The sequence below is a fragment of the Zalophus californianus genome, chromosome 13 (assembly GCF_009762305.2).
Source record: "Zalophus californianus isolate mZalCal1 chromosome 13, mZalCal1.pri.v2, whole genome shotgun sequence".
NCBI lineage: Eukaryota > Metazoa > Chordata > Mammalia > Carnivora > Otariidae > Zalophus > Zalophus californianus.
This window is the reverse complement of record NC_045607.1, coordinates 4,011,791-4,030,765: the sequence shown is the minus strand read 5'-3', so window position 1 is coordinate 4,030,765 and position 18,975 is coordinate 4,011,791. Positions and strand designations below refer to the sequence as shown.

At 48.6% G+C, this 18,975-nt stretch overlaps 1 protein-coding gene across 3 annotated transcripts in view; it reads right to left on the bottom strand.

The window, feature by feature from the left end:
• Positions 1–18,975, bottom strand: part of DDX31 (DEAD-box helicase 31) — a 71,495-nt gene that overhangs the window by 37,088 nt on the left and 15,432 nt on the right. For all 3 annotated transcript variants that reach the window (XM_027614947.2, XM_027614946.2, XM_027614948.2), the window contains 8 exons: positions 18,428–18,469; positions 17,365–17,429; positions 15,491–15,610; positions 15,275–15,381; positions 14,028–14,263; positions 13,132–13,308; positions 9,831–9,890; positions 666–716 (listed from right to left, as the gene is read on the bottom strand). In XM_027614947.2, the coding sequence (XP_027470748.2) occupies positions 666–716; positions 9,831–9,890; positions 13,132–13,308; positions 14,028–14,263; positions 15,275–15,381; positions 15,491–15,610; positions 17,365–17,429; positions 18,428–18,469 (858 nt within the window). The remainder of the gene's footprint in view (positions 1–665; positions 717–9,830; positions 9,891–13,131; positions 13,309–14,027; positions 14,264–15,274; positions 15,382–15,490; positions 15,611–17,364; positions 17,430–18,427; positions 18,470–18,975) is intronic.

Below are 18,975 nucleotides of genomic sequence, written 5' to 3'. Positions count from 1 at the left end.
ATGCCTTTAGTCGAAAAGTGGCCTTCTGCAGCGAGCAGATCAAATTTCCTAGCCACTGACAGGCATGCAATTCCACTAAAATGTGAATAAACCATGACTCACGTAAATGGGGCACGTGTCCCCTCGCCCTCACACAGAAGGGCTTAAAACTACCATTCTGCAGACTAACGAAAAGAAAAAACAAAACTGAAACCACCAGACTCTAGTGCTAACACCTGTACCCTCTGGCAAAGCGTCTAAGGCTAGAGGTATGTGTAAGATGCTGTCAGGGACTTAATTGCCCCCTGCAGGTCATTGTACACGGACACGGCTCTCGGGACAGCTGAGCCATCTCCTTCTGGACACAATGAGACCTCCCAAGGGCCCTGGTAATTCCTGTTATTTTCAGATTGCTGAAACTTTGTGTGTGACATGCATTTGTCTGGGAGCAGGGGAGCCTGCCCCTCCCTCCCACGACTGCTCAGCCTGGCTGTTTCCCTGCAGCAGCTAGGTGGGCTGGGTTAGGGAAAGATACCAGGAGAATTGTGCAGATAAGGCTGGTTGCTGCCTGGTTACCAGGGCAACACCCAAGAGGCTAATAATAATTATTCCACTTAAAGCCAACACATCTACTCACAGTCATATATTCCTGCGTGGAGCCCACACCTTAACAACTAAAAAATTACCTGAACAATCCATGTGACTTGAGGGAGATCTAAGCCCCGAGCTGCAACATCCTTCAAAACAGAAAAGAATATGGCTTAAGACTGAGTTTCTGAACCTTTTTTGGGCCATGGATCCATCTGATAATCTAATGCAAACTACGAGGGCTCACCACCCCCCAGTGCGCATAGGCAGGTGCACGTGCACGTGCACACATGCACGCACCGGCATACAACTTCAGGGACCCACTGAAGTCCATCTGTGCTTGAAAATTCTAACTTGGGGTAAGTTCTGCAGAACATGTTGGTGAGGCAGTCACCACCCACTCTACTAGAACATAAACTGTTGGCCCAAGAACTGAAGTCATTATCAGTTGCGTCATGTAAGAACTATGAAAATTTCTAGCATGTATTATTACTTTTACATTTTCTCTGAAGGACCACTCTATGATCAATGCATTCGTGGGTTATTACCCCCACCCCTTCCCTATCAGCAATGCCTAACAGTGACATGGCTTTGAGACGTGTGTCTGGAAGATCACCCCAAAGTATTCCCTTGTGGAGGTGAGGTGCAAAGTCTTTACAGAGGACTTATCAACCTCAGATAGCTGTAAAGACCAAGTAATGTCCCACCTCTTCTGACAGTTAAATTACACCACCAGCCAGAGATTTAATCAACCAGACATAAAAACTGTAAAAGCAAAGGAGATACATTTTTTCTTTTCAGCTGGTTGCCACCCAAAAAGCAAAGGCTCTCTGCTCTCTAGTGTCTGTCTGACCATTCTGGCAGGGACTAGAGAATGGGTACCTTTCGGCTGTCGGGGATAAATTGACGCTGGGCATTTGTGTTCAAGCACGACAGTCATAATGGGAATATCCCCAGTCAACATTTCCTGAGCACTTACTATACACCAGACACTGCACCACTTCACCTGCATTATCTCGAGTGATCTTCCAAATAGCTCCACAGAACAACAATCACTCCCATTTGATGGAGAGAAAACCAAGGTTCGGACAGATCAGGTAACCTGTCCAGAGACACATAGCTAAGAAGTAGAGGCAGCCCTCAAATCCAGGTCCATTTTACTTTTCCAAGGCCATATTATGCTGTTCCACCATCAAAAAAGAGGCTGCATCCCTCATAAGCTGCTGGTGGGAATGCAAAATAGTATAAAACCCTACAGTAGGAAATTTGGTGGTATGCAGCAAAATTACATATGCACTTGCCCTCTGACCCAGATGCAATCTCACTCCTAGAAATCCATCCCAAAGACACACTGGCAAAAAATACAACATGCTGCATGCATAAAGCTACTCATTTCAGCAAAGTCTGTAATTGCAGGTGTAGAAAAAGCCCCAGTGTCTGGCAGGAGACAGGTGGACTAAAAGACGGCTGTACTGACCCCCCGCAGCAGAGTGTCATAGAGCTGAGACAGGAGGGAGGTGCCAGTGTGCAGACATGGAGACCTCTACGATCTGTTCTGCGTGTGCAGAGTAGGCTTTTGTGTGCGAAGTGAGGGAAATACAAATATATCTGCTCGTATTTCAAAAAGAAATAACAGAGGAGAAAAGCCAAAAGCTCACAAAAGTGACCTGCAGGGGAAGGGATTGGGGGTGGCAGACAAGGGTGGAAGCCGGACTTCCTTGAAGGGACTTTGATAATCTTGACTGTGAAACAACGTAAATGTTTTGACATAACTAGAAAGACGAGCTGTCACGCAACAGGAAGCACGGAGTGTCACCTGTGGTGTATTCTTGCCAAAAACAAAAGCAAACCTAACCAGGTATGTAGCCCCAACTCCTAGTTTACAGGAAGTGCAGGGGAGGGAGGAGCACGTTGGCCCAACCAAAGAAGTCAAATCCCGAATGTGGAGTATTCTAAAGCATGGACAGTCTGGTTCCTTCCAGAAAAAAATCCAAGGAAAAAAAAAGAGGGTACCAAAAATGAGACATGAAATGGGTAGATGGATAAATGGAGAGAGGAACGGAGAGATTGCCAGGGAGCCTACGCCTGGAAGGAGGCTCACCAGAACTATCACCTGTGGTTATCTTCGGGGCGAGGGATTGGGGTGATTTTTATGTTTCTCTTTGGGTTTTCCTCTATTGTTTGCTTTTTCTCTCAATGAATGCCTAGTATTTCCTCCCAAATTTTTATCTAGAAAAATTTAAACAGAAAAGCTGGAAGAATAGTACAATGAGCACTCGTGTATCCTTCACCTAGATTCATCAACCGCTGATCTTTGCACATCTGCTTTTTTTCTCTCTACACATTTTCTGAGCCATCTGAAAGTTGCAAATACCATAACGTTTTATTCCTACTTTAGCATGTCTCTCCTAAGTAAAAGGACATTCTTCCTCACAAACACAGTACCAGCATCATACCTACGAAATTTAATATTAAGTAAGTTTTTAAAAAAGATTTTATTTATCTGACAGAGAGCGCACGCATGTGTGTGCGCATGCAGGGGGAGCTGTAGGCAGAGGGAGAGGGAGAAGCAGACTCCCCGCTGAGCAGGGAGCCCGATGCAGGGCTCGATCCCAGGACCCCGGGATCATGACCTGAGCCGAAGGCAGATGCTTCACCGACTGAGGCACCCAGGCGCCCCAAAAAATATTATTTTCAAATAATCACCTCATATTCAAATTTCTCCAACTGCACCCAAGATTGACTTTTATAGATGTTTTTATTGCCCGACTCAGGAATGACTCACAGATCATGCATTCTGTTTTTATTATCTCCCTCTAGACTTCCATAATCTAGAATGATATCCCTGCCCTTAATATTTATTTAGTTTTTTGACAACTCAATTGTGAAGGAGTCCAGGCATCTTGAAGGACACCCCAGAATCTTGTGTTTGTCTGTGTCCTCGTGGTAAGATTCTGGTGGAGCTTTCTGGTGCGTGTGCTTCCCAGTACCTGACGCCAGGAGAGCCCGAGCGCAGCCTGTCCCGCACTGGGGGGAGCTGTGCACAATCCCCCGAGGAAGCGGCATCCAGGTGAAGGGACCCTTCTCCTTTGTAACTAATCAGTAAACTGGGGAGGGAAACTTTGAGACTGTTTCCCAAAACCTTTTGCCCAGAGGCCTTAGTGTCGCCTGACGCTGCCCGTCTGCACCAACGGTTGCCCTGGTGGCAGCAAGCGGATGGCTTCCGAAGTCTGTCATACCCTTCTTCCATTTAGTAGTTGGCATTTTTCCGTAAAGCACAGCTCGCCTTTCTCTCCCCTTACTTTGCATGCAGAGAGCTTTCCCGGAGAACAATAACCCTGCGCAAAGTCTCTGCAGGAAGCACGTTGAGATGCCCGCGCCCTGTGTTGCCCGGTGTCAGGGGCGGGAGCCAAGGAGGACACTGGCCCGCCGGCATCTAACCCACTGGGAGGGGCCACTGAGGGCAAGCTGGGATTTGTCTGCCTTCGCTCTGACTACACCTGAGCTGGCAGGTTTCCTCTGAATGGTGGCTAGGCTACATTTATTAAGTATTAAGTGGGAGTTTAATGTACTAAGTGTGTCAACCACCCACGAAGTGTTTTCAGACAGCTCCCACTGCCCGGAAAACTGAAGGTTGATGTTCCAGAGCTGATGCCTTTGAGAACACAATTTAGAGAGTTCTCTATCTTAAAGGGGAGCAGGCACTGCTTTCTACACTAACCACAGCTGATGTCTTTAGAAAAACTGACGGGTTCTTAAATCCGCTAAGCTCTTGTTAAGAAGTGATTTATTTTATTTAAGTGCTCTGCAGTGGGAGATGCATGTAGACAATGGGCTGTCTGAGCTTTACAGACAGGCTTTGTAAAAAATTTAATGCTCATCGGTTTAGTAAATTCAACCAAGAAACACAGATGAAACTCTAAAATAGCATATGACGTTCGTGGAACTCACTGAGCACACTTTCAGCCACAGTAAGGAAAAATGCCAGCAGCCTTCATGGGACCGTTCGCAGTTCTATTTTCTGCTTGGGTGATCTGGGTCTGGGGGACTGGCCGAGACGCCATCTTCCCATCTCCCACCACTTTTTGTCTTGGGGTGGGGGACCCTCACTGACAGCCACCCCTGCTCAGGCTTCACCCGGCCATTTCTGCAAGTCCTCCTTCCTATTCTCAGCTTAGGCTACCACAGAGAATGAGACAAAGGGATAACCTTCAGGGTCTAGGAACAGAGAACTGGACTCCACCATCCCTCTACAGCCATACCATCCGGGCAAGTCAACGCACCTCCCTGACCCTCAGTTTACCCACTTATACGATGGCTATAAGATTCATCCTATTTATCTCATGAGGTTGCTGTGAAGACCAAACAAGACTATGCATGTGGAAGTGCACTGAGAATTACAAATCCAAGGATTTCCTTCCATGATGAAGCAGGAATCAGCAGCACGGTGGCGATTAGGCAGTGGTCTGTGAGTCTCCTCACACCCACCACCCAACCGGGGCAGAGGACTGCAGAGAAGCCAGGGTCTGCTCCATCCTCCAGAACGCCACCAGCCAGTGGCACGGGATCGACAGGAAACTGACCTGCCCAAGACTCAGCAAAGGCTTTGGTTTTCTGCCCTCTTAGAACTTAGACCCAGCCCAACTGTATTCCTTTGAGCTAATTAGGGCAAAAGAATTGCTAAAGTCAGTTCTGAAAGACACTCAACAGTGAGGCCTTGAAGGCCCAGGGCTTGACAATTGGCTGCCTCCATGAGACCAAGGAGTACAGATGGAAGGCAGCTTGCTCAGGTGCCAGCCTGTCAGTTGGATTAAAATGACTCATTTATTTACCCAAGAACCTCACAAAGTGCTTTTACTAACAGGGAGAGGGGGCCTGCCGGCTCTCTGAGCAAGGGACGCAGCAAATTCGCCTCTGCTGCCTCCCCGGCCTGCCAAAAGTCATTATTGCCGTGTGTGGAAAGCCATCAGCGGGGTACAGGCCCCCGTTGTCCGGGTGACAGATTGGGCTGCGTAATCAGAGGAGGAAGGAGAGAGTGCAGAAGCTGTCAGAGGCGAGAGATCTTGGCTGGAGCCGCCAAAAAACTGGCAACATGAGTTAGCGTAACTGAGTAAACAGCCGACCATCTCCAAATGATCTTGCCATTAACACGAATGAAATAAAGTGGAAAAGAGAAACTTTACCTCAAAAGCACGCCCCAGAGAAAACCAACAAAGTCTACATTTATTGTCAGTGGTGAACTGACATTCCTGTGACTCTCACGGTCTCACCCCCTGGCCTCCTTTGTCTCCCAGCCTCCTGGCACAGTGGAAATTCCCCAGGAGGAGGGAAATTAAGAACTGCACAGACATAACAGTGTGCTTCAAGACAAAAAAAAAATTGAGAAGGTGGAGGAAAACAGCACAGGTGATTCAGGTGTCTTCTAAAAGAAAGCCTGTGCTGGATGGCCAACCAAGACGCAGTCCAACGGAGAACCGGCCAGCAGACCAAGGGGAGCTGGGAGTGGCCCTCCGTGCCGGGAGAAAGGTTACCGCGCTCTGTTTATCCAGGGACGAGCAGGGAGCGCCGCATGTACATGAGAAAGCCCAGTGTCAGCCTTACGCCTGGAGGTGGCTCAGGAGTATCATTTTCCAGTCACTCCGTGGTACTTCCCTCTACCAACTCATCCACGTAACAATGGTGTTGAAACCCACCTTCCCCTCCTTTGGCTGAAGGTGAGTTCTTCACCAGAAGCAGGAGGAAATATTTTGTAGGTAACCCAATATCTCCTGATTCCTTTTGATTTCTTTATTCCATTTAGGAAAGTGGGTTTTGAACTTTCAAAAGGCTCCTTCCTGCTAATCCCTACTCCCTTCTTGACTTGGCTGCTTCTTCGATCTACTTCTCTGGAGCACACAAACTTATATTTCGAATGTGCAAGGACCGCTCTTTCACAAACTGGTCTCTCCTGCCCAGCCTGGCCTCTCACTTCTGCCTACGCTTTACGCTGGCATGGCCTCACACAGTTACTGAGAACCCACAGTACACAAAGTCATGTACCAGGTCCTAAAAGGCTGCATAAAATTAGAAAGGTCCTTGCTTTAAGATGTTCATAATTAAGGTGAAAGAAAGAAAACACACACACACACACCCACACACACACACACACCCCCACACCCTTAACTGCTCCTAATAGCAGAAATGTCGGCAGGGAGGAAAATGGATCGGGGGAGGGATTTTCAAAGTAACTAGCAGCACTGGGAGTTTCTGACTTGGTTCCACCACAGTTCCCAACTTCTCACACAGACGTTCAGTCTCTTGAGCTCGTTAAAAGATCTTGGGATGAGAAATCAAAATGGCAAAAAGTATGGTATAAAGGGGAGGGAAAATCCCCCTGCCACAATTAACAACACGATTCCTCTTTACCGAAAGAAGCCAGTTCTCCATCTGCCTTGTCCTGACGCGGTCCCCGTTCCTCATTAACACTACAGAGGCTCCTGGAGAGCATGCAGAGGGCCTGGCAAGCAACAGGCTGCTTAAAAGGACACAAAGTGACAGCACCTCCCCAACCTAGCCATGATCTACTGCAGCAGGTCTCCTGTGCCTACAGCTCTCGGGCACCAGAAGCTTCAGGCTGAAGCAAATGAACATGGCAGAGTTAGCAGGAATTGGGAAAGGGTGAAGGAAGAGCTCCTCATCACCAGAGACCATGTGCTCGAAGCCGGGCTTAGAGATGGCTGGAAGTGAGCCCCTCCACCCCCTAGCCCTTCCCTAGTAATCTTCACCACACAATGAAGAAGAGGTGAGGCTGGGCTGTCAGGTCAGCATACTGGAAGGTTCCTCAACAAGCAAACAAACACACACCAAGAACCTTTAGTGAAATCAGATTGCCAGCAAGTGAGAGTCAGCTTTCTGTGCGGCACTCGGGACTGGCAGGGGACAGAGGGGTGGGGGTGCTGTTCTCTGCCAAGTCAGGGGCGCTCTTTGTCTGGCTGAACTCACTTTGTCTGCAGATATCAGCCAGACGAAACAAGGAAAGTTGTCATAGGCTTCTGACCCCATTGAGAATTACTTTAAAAAAGAATGACCTTTACTCGCATGTAAACCTACCAAAAAGACCAAAACCAAAACCAACCAAAACACTGAACTTCAAATCCCTGGAGTCCTCTTTGAGACCCAGAGCTGACCCATGTCTGTAAAAAAACACCAGGAGACTTGAAAATTTTCCACCAGGGACAAACCCAACATCTTAAAGGTCAAAGATAAAACATTTTGTTCCTATCTTAAACTCCCACACAAAGGTTCCTACTGTTCCCGTTTCAGTATGGACAACCCGTAACATTCACCCGTCAGGTACATCATGTGTATGAAAAAGACGACTTATTCCCATGAGCAAGCATAACTTTAGCCTCTCTCAGTCTTCAGAAAAAGGCAGGGAGATAGTGCTGGTGTTCAACGCTGTGTTTCTTGAGCCCCAACTATCCACCTGTTCAGTCCACAAATACTGAGTGTGTATGCACACCTGCTCCGCGCCAGCCACTGACCGGGGACTGCAGGTAAGACACAGTCCATCTCTAGGGGCTCATGATCTTGGGGGGACGACACCTAAGACCAGGTATGATGAGTGCCATAAAGAAGCGCAGGGTGCAGTGGGAGTGCCTAATGGGGAAAAACTGGGGTTCCTGGAGTTCACTTTCCTGAAAAACTAAAATTGAAGTGGAGGCCTAAGGAGGGGCTAGTCCAAGTCAGGGCGGGCTTCCCAGGCAGAGGGAATGCACGTACGAGGTCCCCAAGGCCAGAAAAAGGAGGGATGCTGCATTCAGGGAGCAGGAAGAGGAGCCTGTCTGGTTGAGGGCAGGGAACAAGGGGGGAAAATGGAGACAAAGGAGACAGGAAGGGGTCAGGATCCAGCAAGTATTATTAGACACAATTAGGACTGTTGACAAATTTCTTTGTCAAGTAGATCTGGACTCATCTTCACTGTAGAACCGGCCTTTACAGGTGGTTGAGCGCAAACACAAGTGTCTGATTTGCGGATGGGCTTCACAAAGGGTAGGGCCACTGGTCAGACCTGGTCTTCCTCAGGAGGCAGGCATGCCAGGAGTGACCACAGATCTGCACGACCGAGTCACAGAGCCACGGTTTGCCACACTCGTGTGAGAACTGGCACCCTGTAATAAATGGGTGACTGGGCAGCCGCCTCGTGCAGAAGAAACAAAGCCGTACTCACTCATAAACCCTGCGTTTGGGAAGAGGACAATGCCTGTTACCTTGAAAACTGAATGCAGAGCAGGGGTTCCTTAAAATATAACTGCATGGGCGCCTGGGTGGCTCAGTTGGTTAACCGTCTGCCTTTGGCTCAGGTCATGATCCCAGGGTCCTGGGATTCAGTCCTGCATCAGGCTCCCCCCGCTTTGCAGGGAGCCTGCTTCTCCCTCTGCCTCTGCTGTCACTCCCCCTGCTTGTGCTCTTTCTCTCCCTCTGTCAAATAAATAAACAAAATCTTAAAAAAAAAAAAAAAAGGTAACTGCACGAAAAAGCGAGGCCTAGACAACAGCCAACAGTCTGTTCTGCCCGGCGCTCGCCCACTGGCTGAACCGGTTTCAGTGCAACTTCAGGACTGCATGGACCGGGATTTCTCAGATACCCAGGTGAGGGTTCAGTCACACCACCCAAGATGGCACAAGGGGGCAAGATACTTTAATCTTGGGAGCTGGCGACAACCATGGTGAAGTGAATCCCCAGAGAAGAGGGCACCGAAGGTGTGAGTTTTCAATCTCAAAAGAGCACACAAGAGGCGCATCCAAGAGGCCAGCTCTGCGCTGCGGGCGGCGGCTGTGCGAGCCCGCCAGGACTCAAGGCTGAATGACCTGGTCCCAAAAACTGCAGGGCAAACAACAGTTTTAGACAACAGCAAAGAAAATCTGTCCAAGCACATCTATTTTCCTTTAAAAAAGGCGAGCAGAGGCAAGGAGAGTAGTTCTGTTGCGAAGAGACTTTCTCAGCTCTAATTACTCCCGATAGCTGTAATTTACACGTTTTTGGTGGATAGAAATCGCCCAGATTCACACATTTTCAGACCAACAGCTGCCACTATTAGTGAGCAAATTGGCATGACTTCTGCGTGGTGGCACAGTCAGGTGACACACCAGAAGTGCAAGGCGACCCGCCACACCCAGAAGTCCCTGCTAGCCCGGCTCCCTGTGGGGCTGGCTGCGAGGTAACCTGGCAAGAGGAAAGGCAGGGGGTCCTGGCCTCCCCGTGGAGTGCAGAGGGGTACATACCGTACAAAGAAGGACGCCTGTCTTGGAATGTGAGAATTCTTGAAACACTGCTGTTCTTTCCTACAAAAACAAGGAAAAACACGGCCTTACGACTCCGAGGTCAGTCCCAGCACAGTAGACTTAGATTCCCATAACTCCCCTGTTTCCTACTGCTAGGTCTACTTCTAGGCACTGAGAGGCTTTACCAAGAAAGAGGAAGAAGTAGATCCTTCCCATCTTCCCATCAGACCCTGTCCTTCCGGGACTAGACTTCTCTGACTGTAATAAAGTAGTGGAGCGTTGGGGGCAGCACATCTCAGTAAGACAGGGCTGGGGGGGCACACCCTTTGGGAACAGCTGATACCAGGAGCAGGCAAGGCCCCAGGCCACAAATTACTGCACTCCCGGTTCCCAACTCAGAAGTTATTCTAAACATGTTTTTCTACAGGTGGTCCAGAGGTATGAAGAACAACCACCTTTCCTACAGAGCAATTTTTTAAAAATGAATTTTAAAGAAAACTTAAAAATTATAAAACCATATATTTCAACTGGAAAAAGTTATATATTTTAAGTCAGAGAAAGAAAACCAAATTGTCCCACCACTCAAAGCAAACAAACCCCACCACAGGCAACCCCTTCTGGGCATGTGACCCAAGACGTGGCTTCTTAAGGAATAGCAGTACGCTGCTTCTACTACTAACATGCTCTTGTACCAATAGGATATGAAGGTCCTTTCGTGCCAACAAATCTGCATTCAGCTCAGTCAATGCCCCGTGACGGGCACCTGTGGTTGTCTCCGATTGTTTGCTATTACACCCAATGCTGTGATCAACACCTTCCCAGATAATCTGTTGCACACGTGTTTCATCACTCCCTTGGGGTAAAACCCTAAAGGCAGTCTTCCTGCACCACGGGAGGTGTCCACTCGAAAGGCCTGCCAAGGGCATGCTCAACGTGGCCCGAGTCACAGCACGGTGAGTGGCTCAGACTTGGCCGTGTCTGTCTGTCAGCAACAGAAAAAGGAATACAACCAAATCACTAAAAATGTGGAAAAAAGGAAAAAGTGATGCCTCTCCTTCCGCTTGGGCACAGCCATCACGCCACTGGGGTGTACCTCATTCTGGTCCTTCACGTGCATCTCCTTGGTCACGTGACTGGAAGGTCCGGGCACACCTCACTGAGCATGGTGGGTAATGACAACCAGCACACACGGCCTATGTTCTGTGGGCCTGAACTTCGCCTCATCTGCACAAAACCCCATGAGCAGTACTATCACCACCCCCACTTCCAGATGGAGGAACTGAGGCACACAGGTGAAGTCACTTCTTGCCCAAGTGACGTGCACACGGCAGAGGATTGGACTGGCACCTGTACCTAGGGAGCTGTGTTCCAGAGCCGGCAGCCAGGCCCCGGGGAGGACAGCTGCACTTGCCCAGAGTGCTTCACGGTCTTTAGAAGCGTCATGTTTAATGGATACATTGTAGATTGAAAATAAGAAAAAAAAAAAATCAGGAAAAGTTCATAAAAGCCTGTGAGATGTCCTGTGGACTGGACGTAACGTATTCAGATTTGGAGTAAGGAAAAAACTGCCAAACCCGGAGCATTCCTCACAGCGATCAGGCGGCAACTTCTTCAAATGGCAACTGCTCCCTAACACGCACAAACATGGTCAGGGCCACATCAACCACCAGGGAGACCACACTAAGGTCACATGGAGCAGCGGCCAGGAGGATGGGACTGGGCTGGTTTTAGCTTAGCAAGGGATGAGAATGCCAGTAGAACGGTATCTAGAGGTACTGCCTCCCACCTTCTACCCATCTCATGAGAAGGCCATGAAGGCTAAATACTTAATAAACAGAACAACACAAGTGGCAGACTGACCATTCGGGAAAGAGCGAGAACAACAGTAGTAACAGCACCTACACCCACAGAACCCGCACGAACCAGGTCCTACGCTGAGCATGTACTCTGCATTCACTTAGTGCCTCACCACGCCAACCCTGTGAAGTACGTACCAGTATCCCCTCCCTCTGAGAGACGGGCTAACTGGGGCACGGGAAGGTGACATGCTCTCCTGAGGTCACACAGCCGGTAAAGGCAGAGGCAGGACCAGAGCAGACAGCCGTGAGCGCCCTGCTGGACCACTGCCCTTCGAACGTGAGGCAAACGGTTTGAAATAATTTCACTACAGAGCTTTTGCATGGCCTCTTCAAATTCCTAGATGCTCCCGGGCCTGTGTCCAGCTCCCTCGTCACCCTCCCACCCGCCCTGCAGAAGGCCTCAGGTGAAAAAGACCCAGAGGATGAGGAACAAACGCTGTAAATGGCATTAAATTATAAAATCTACAAACTCAACTGAATCAGGGACCTTGAAGTTGAAAACCAAGCACAAAGGCTGGACTACTCAGGAAATTCTATCCAAACTTGTGGTAAATAAGAAGCAATGTCCTTGAGTGACCTTGAGCAAGCTCCCTTTTCTGAGGCTCCACATTCTTAATTATTAAAACAACAAAAGCAGGCACAAGAAGGGGTCTGGACTTGATGACTTTAATGTCTCCTTCAGCTCCAAAGATGTTGTGTATTTCCAGTCAAGTCTTGCTCCAGTTCCTGGTCGTCTCCCCCTAACCGTCTTGCGCGCCTGGTCACCTCCTTCTAGGGCAACATGGCTCCCCCTTGCAGGGCCTGTTCGTCCTCCTTCCACGCCAGCGTGATCCCCTCAGTCTGCTCTCCGCCGACCCCCTCAACGGAATGAGGGCCATGCGGCTCAGAATCTAAAATCAGGGAGACGCTCTTCTCTTCTTCCAGAACAACAGGACTACTCAGAGCCGAGACAGAGCTGAGACCCTGAAGCCCCTCTCCCAACCAAGGTGTTAAGAGTGAAAGCGCTGTATCTTGTTGACAATGACAGCAGTCGCGCTCAGCAGTACCATATGGGATCCACAATTTAGCTCCATTAATGCTCTTAATTTGAAGACATCAAGCCCTAATTACACACTGGGTACTAAAAAGGCAAAACCCTTCCCTGGTGCCAGCTACTTAGTGGTACTCTGTTGCCTTAACAGCTGGTTGAGGCAGACTCGGGCCAAGACGGGCCTGTGAGCTCTCTCAGGTGGAAGAGGGCAGCTCCCAGAGCAAGAGCGCATGCAAACAATAGACGCCCTTGCCCATGCCGCTGATGCAGCCATGGGGTCTGCTTCCAGTGCCAGCAGGTCGCCCACCTGGGGCACGTCCCCACCCAGCCCAGTGGGGTCCGAGAGGGAAGGCCGCGCCAACCCCGGAGGACACACACCCGCCTCCACTCCTGGGGCCGGCACGGTGCTTACCTCCTGCTCCATGTTGCCGTGCAGCCGCAGGAATTTTAATGGCGTGGAGGCAGATGGTAGCGGCCCTGACGCCGGGGCCCCGGAGCGGCTCTGCAGGGTCTGTAGGAAGAGGTGATAGTGGAACTCCACCAGCTCACAACTCGAGAAAAAGACGATCATCTTCTGGTCTTTTTCAAACTACATCGGTACAAAGGGGGGAAAGAACCACCACGTTTTTAAGATCAGGTGACACTAAAATGAGGTCATTCTCTAAAATACACAGTCCTGCCAGCCCCATCTGGAAACGGGGACAGACAGCTTTGAATGATTTTACAAAAATAACCCTGATACAACATGCTACAAAGAGGAGATGAAAGGAAAATGGTAGAGCTGTAACTTCGACCGGGTTTCCCAAATCTGAGACAAACACACACGCTGTAGGCTGGGGCTATGCGCTACTGTTCTCTGCACACATCCAGGGCTTGCCGTGCACGCAGCAGACGTGAGGCTTCACCCTCCAGCCCCTGCACCCACTACTCTCCCACATACCACGGAGAGTTAGCACGCGATCCCGTAAACACAGAAATACTGGGATTCTTTCAAAACCACGAGCATGGGCCCCTCCGTCTGCCCACATTCAGGATGTTTCTGCTACCTGTGATGCTCCTGGTTCTCAGGCCCAGAGGAGGATTAGGGCAGATTTCATGTAGAACGTAGCAGCTATCCCTGACCTCTGGTTCTTTACTACAACCCTGGAACTGCTGACTGGTAAGGTCTGCGTTCATGAACACGGTTGAGTTGGAAAACTTTTTGAGGGTCCCTCAGTTCGCTGCTATCAACACATGACACAAAGAAAATGGGACCTTCTTCCCTCGACTGAGCCGGGCCTCGAGTGTGGGCCTCACATGTGGGCCCACCTTGCACTGCTGTAGGATGAAGGCCGCCAGGGAGACGAGCCTCAGTTTGCTGGGAACCAGTGTCACATGCTGATCGAGACTCTCCGGAATCGCAAAGCTGTCCGGCTCAGCACCAGCTGGGAGAGGGGAGGCCTCAGGAACTGCTCTGCCCTTTGGGTCAGACTGGCCACGGTGTTCATCCAGGACAGAAATCCTGACCGGATTGAGCAAGCTGATATCAGCTAGCCGTGTCACACCTTGGAGCAAAAGTGAAAGAGGCAAAACAGGTGACAGGCACACAGTGTGAGGTTAGTCTCATACGCGCACCCCCCACACCACACGTCCAGGCTGATGAAGAGGCTCCCTATGGGCAACACCAGGGCCGCAAGGGCCTGCCCTGTGCTCGATCTGGTGGAGGAGGCCCACTGATTCCGCACCAGCATTTCTCAGCTGTGACCTGGGCGAGACCACTGAAAGGGGCACTAACAGCTGTCTCCCCCGCCCCGCCGTGGAAGGGTTCTACAGTTCTATCTACTGATAAAAGGGTGTCACAGGATTCTGTCATAGGGTTTTACAGGTTTACAGGTCTTCTCAGAACCTTTATTGTGCTGACACACACCAGGAATTTCTAAGAGCAGGAGGAAACGTGTGGCATTCCCCAAACTTCTGAGCACAGAATCATGGATTATCTCTCAAAATTAATGTTACTTAGGATTCATTTTGAGAACTGGTATGTGCACACTGTCATAGGGCCGGTAAAACGTGTAAACCAGACCTGAGAACATGCGAGCTGGGTTGTGTTGAGAGGGTGACTGCCAAGCCTCAGTGCCCTGTCTATGAAAGAGAGCTCAGAATGTCCATCTCATGAAGATAGAGACAGAAATGAACTTAGGTCTCTATTTAAGGGTCAACGCTCTTTAAAGAGAAAGGCAGGCTGATACCCACAAAAAAACCTCATGAAACCTCTGGATGGACGGGAGTCAGCCTCTTCTCTTCCTCTCACCCGGCCACGAGCACCGGAAGCACTCTCCTAACTGAGGTGGTTCTGGATCTGCCCTGCCCTCTGTCCCACACCCTGGGGAGCAAGGGAGAGCCTGATGTGACTGGAAGAGGGAGGCAAGACAGGAGTCTGAAAAGGCAGTGCTTTAGGGACACCTGCCTCCTCAGCTTCTGCCCCCAGCGCTAAGAACCACTGCGGACAAATGACACCCGTTACATCTACGTCTTCCCTCCTGGTTAAGAACAAAGAGCATTCCTTTTCAACTCACCTTCTGTGAGTGTCGCCGACAGCAAGACGTTCTGTCGTTTCTGGCACTCAGCATTTATAGCATTGAGTATCACTGTGATATCCTTTTCAAAACCCAAATCCAAGATTCTGTGGTTTCAAGAGAGGGAATTTTACTCCACGTGCAAAGTAAAGACTGTAATGAGCCAGCAGAAGCAGCTCTTTTCTGCTGCTTTTCATGCTTCTGGGTGAGGCTCACCTGTCTGCTTCATCCAAAATCAGCCACCGTATCCGACGAAAATGAATGTTCTTTGTGGATTTTATATGGTCCACCAGTCGCCCAGGAGTTGAGATAAGGATATTTATTCCTTTGCGGAGTCTGTTTAAAATTATATATCATAAAAGAAAGTAAATCAAACGGGCCTATATCAATAGAAAACACCAGAAATAGGCACAGGAGACAGATTCATGTCTAGTACCAACATGCACAGCGTGAAGCCGTGACAAAAGCGATGACAAATGGGTACAAAGATGTACCTGAGTTTCCATCTTCCTCCAAAGTTTCTTCCATATAGAATGTAATTATTAAGATCCAAAATTATATTAAATTCATAAAATCTTAAATTTGAAAGGAATCTTTACTATATAATCCAAAGCCCTTTCTCTGATCCATGGATCCTTTCTTTCTAGAACATTCCAGATAGACAGTCATCTAGCCTGTTCTTGAAGGTTTCTGTGCCAGGGAACCTCCAACCTAAAGGAGTTATCCCACACAAATGTGATCTAACGGCTGGAATGTTTTCTTACACCGAATCTTTTTTGTAACCTCCATACAATGGGGGCCCAGCTTTGTCCTGTAGACTAAGGAGAATAAATCTAAGTTCTTGTTCCCAAACAGCCTTTACCCCATATTTCCATAGCAATTAAAGCTTCCAATTTTTAGCTGAGTATATTTTCCAGCCTCTTTTGAACTTAAGTATGGTCGTGTACCTATGTTCAAGCATGGGATAGAAGGACCAAGGGAATATGCAGAAACCACAAGTATCTCTGGAGGGAGAACGTATGATTATCTTTGTTCCCGCTGGCAGGGAACAAGATGTAATGGCTGGAGCTCTAACAACTCGCTAAGAATATGGAGTATCCTTAAAAATGGAAGCCTCACTTAGTGGTACAAAAAGATAGAAGGGACTTAGATCCTGATACCAGAGCACCATGCCAGCCTGGGATGGGTTACCATCAGGCTTCTTAAATGTGAAAGAAAAAGAAAACTGCCATATGTTTGTGCCACTGTTGTTTGTTGTTGTTATTTATAGCTGAATCAAATCTAACCAATACCTTTAGTTTTCAAGTTTAATATTTACTCCTGATTACAAACTACACACAGGACTGGGTGTTACTACTGAGCATTAAGATACAATACAATAGGGCGCCTGGGTGGCTCAGTTGGTTGAGCGACTGCCTTCGGCTCAGGTCATGATCCTGGAGTCCCGGGATCGAGTCCCACATCGGGCTCCCTGCTCAGCGGGGAGGTCTGCTTCTCCCTCTGACCCTCCCCCCTCTCATGCTCTCTCTCTCTCTCATTCTCTCTCTCAAATAAAATCTTTAAAAAAAAAAATACAATAAAATGTTTCAAAAAGCATACAATTTGGGATTTACCTGTTGCAACATTTTCTCTGACCCCCATTACCACTTCTAATACAGAACTAGGAATCAGTGTTTTGGATATAAAAAGCAAAGTTTAGAGCATTATGTAAGTTTATGATCTTGTTTTTGTAGAGCCAAACAATAAGACCCTAAACTCCCAATGCAGACAAAAGAGAACTGCCAAGAGGGATGGACACCAAACAGGGGGGACTAAGGGATGCTGGGGGGGGGGGGCAGAACCTAAGAGTATAGTGAGCATCGCTACCAACCACATCAGAAGAGAACCCCTTGTAGGTTCATCAGTCTTTCTTAAGACAACACCGTCAGGAAGTGACCGCTCCCTGCTGCCTCAATCTGTCCCTATGCTCTGGGACTATGAAGCACAGTTTGAGAAAATGCTTTCTCCAGGTTTAGAAGGACCAAATCTCATTGAATAGGACAGCAGAACAGACAGATCCAAACAGGAATGGATAACAAAGGTCCCCATACCTGGCCTTTTCTGATTTCCTTCTCTCTCCTCCCATCAACACTCCAGGCACAATCCAGGTAAATGGCTACGGAATGATATCAGACAAAAATCAGTGAAAAGCCCCCCCCCTTTAAAGATTGGATTTATTTATTTGACACAGAGAGCGAGCCAGAAAGCATAAGGTGAGGGGCAGGGAATGGGAGAGGGAGAAGCAGACTCCCCGCAGAGCAGGGAACCTGATGTGGGGCTCAATCCCAGGATCCTGGGATCATGACCTGAGCCAAAGGCAGACACTTAATGAAGTAAGCCACCCAGGTGCCCGATCAAAGCCCCCTTTACTGAAGACACAGAGACTGATTCCAAATTCTTTTTCCTTAGAGAAGCTGGAAGGGAAGACCCAGGCTTCTCATTGTAGGAGGTGTGACTGTGCATACACAATTCCTAGACATTGCCCCTGCTGTGGATACTAGCAGCAGTCACTTAAATTACAGCTCTATAGTTTCTAGCACAGCGAGAGAAATGGGAGCTTTCCAAATGATTCCAGTAGCTTCTCTGCCTTTCCCCATGGAGCCCGAGTTGAAAACACATTTCCCTAAGTCTACTGCCTCTTTTTCCTTTCTGGGTACAATAAAACCCAAGCACAAACCTTCCTTTCTCCCCACCCCTGACAAAAGAAAGATCGATTCTCGATCTAATTTGGTAGGCTGGCAGACTTTGGCTCTGAAGCCCTCTCTCGCTTCTTTCTTAAACCCTACGTGTGGCTCTCCTGTAGCTTTCCATGTGATCACTTCGTGGTTGTCCCTGTGAGTCTCCACGTGTGGCTTGCCAGGGACCATGGTGAACAAACCACAGGACTATAAGCAAAGGAAACACTAGTCAACTAAGCTAGAAATCAGCAGTTAGTAAAGTCTAGATCAGTAAAATCCTACAAATTATACCTGGACAGAGCAGAGAAACCCAGGGAATCCAGAAAAACTGAAATAATTCCTTGCCTTTTGAAGACGAAGATAAGACTGGTAGACTTTTCTTTTCTCAAAAAGTCAAGGAAAACAAAGATAAAACTGAAGTCACGGCTCACCTTACCTTAAGCAGTTTCTGGACAGTGTTAAAGCTTTGCAGAGCCAGCTGTGAAGAGTGAAAAGTTACAAGTAATGAACGAGGTTGTTCCCACCTGCCCCCGCCGCCCCTGCCCTGCCTCAGCCCCAACCTTTTAAAAACCTTTAGACAATGTAAAGTGATTAGGATTCCAACTCCGACCTTAAGATTTAAGAAAAACAAAATCTGATATACAGCATCTACTCAGAACAATACACTTTGTTCTTACACTCCTTCTGGAACCTGTCAGTTTGGAGAATGTGGACAGAGATACTGCGTCCACTCCTTGGACATGTACAAAAATAGTGTCTTGTGCTCCCTCTGCTGGCTCAAATTCCCAGAGTGCCACACAGAGAAGTACAAGTCTACGGTGCACACGGATGGAGAAGCGGAACAGCATCACCCTGAATGTGCCTCCCTTCAGGAAGACAGAGAACAGAATACGCAGGAGGGAGTAACCTGGAATAGCGGTCAACAGGCTAGCCTCTGGGCACACTGCTTTAAAGGTCGTAGGAGGTACTCTTCGAATATGCCAA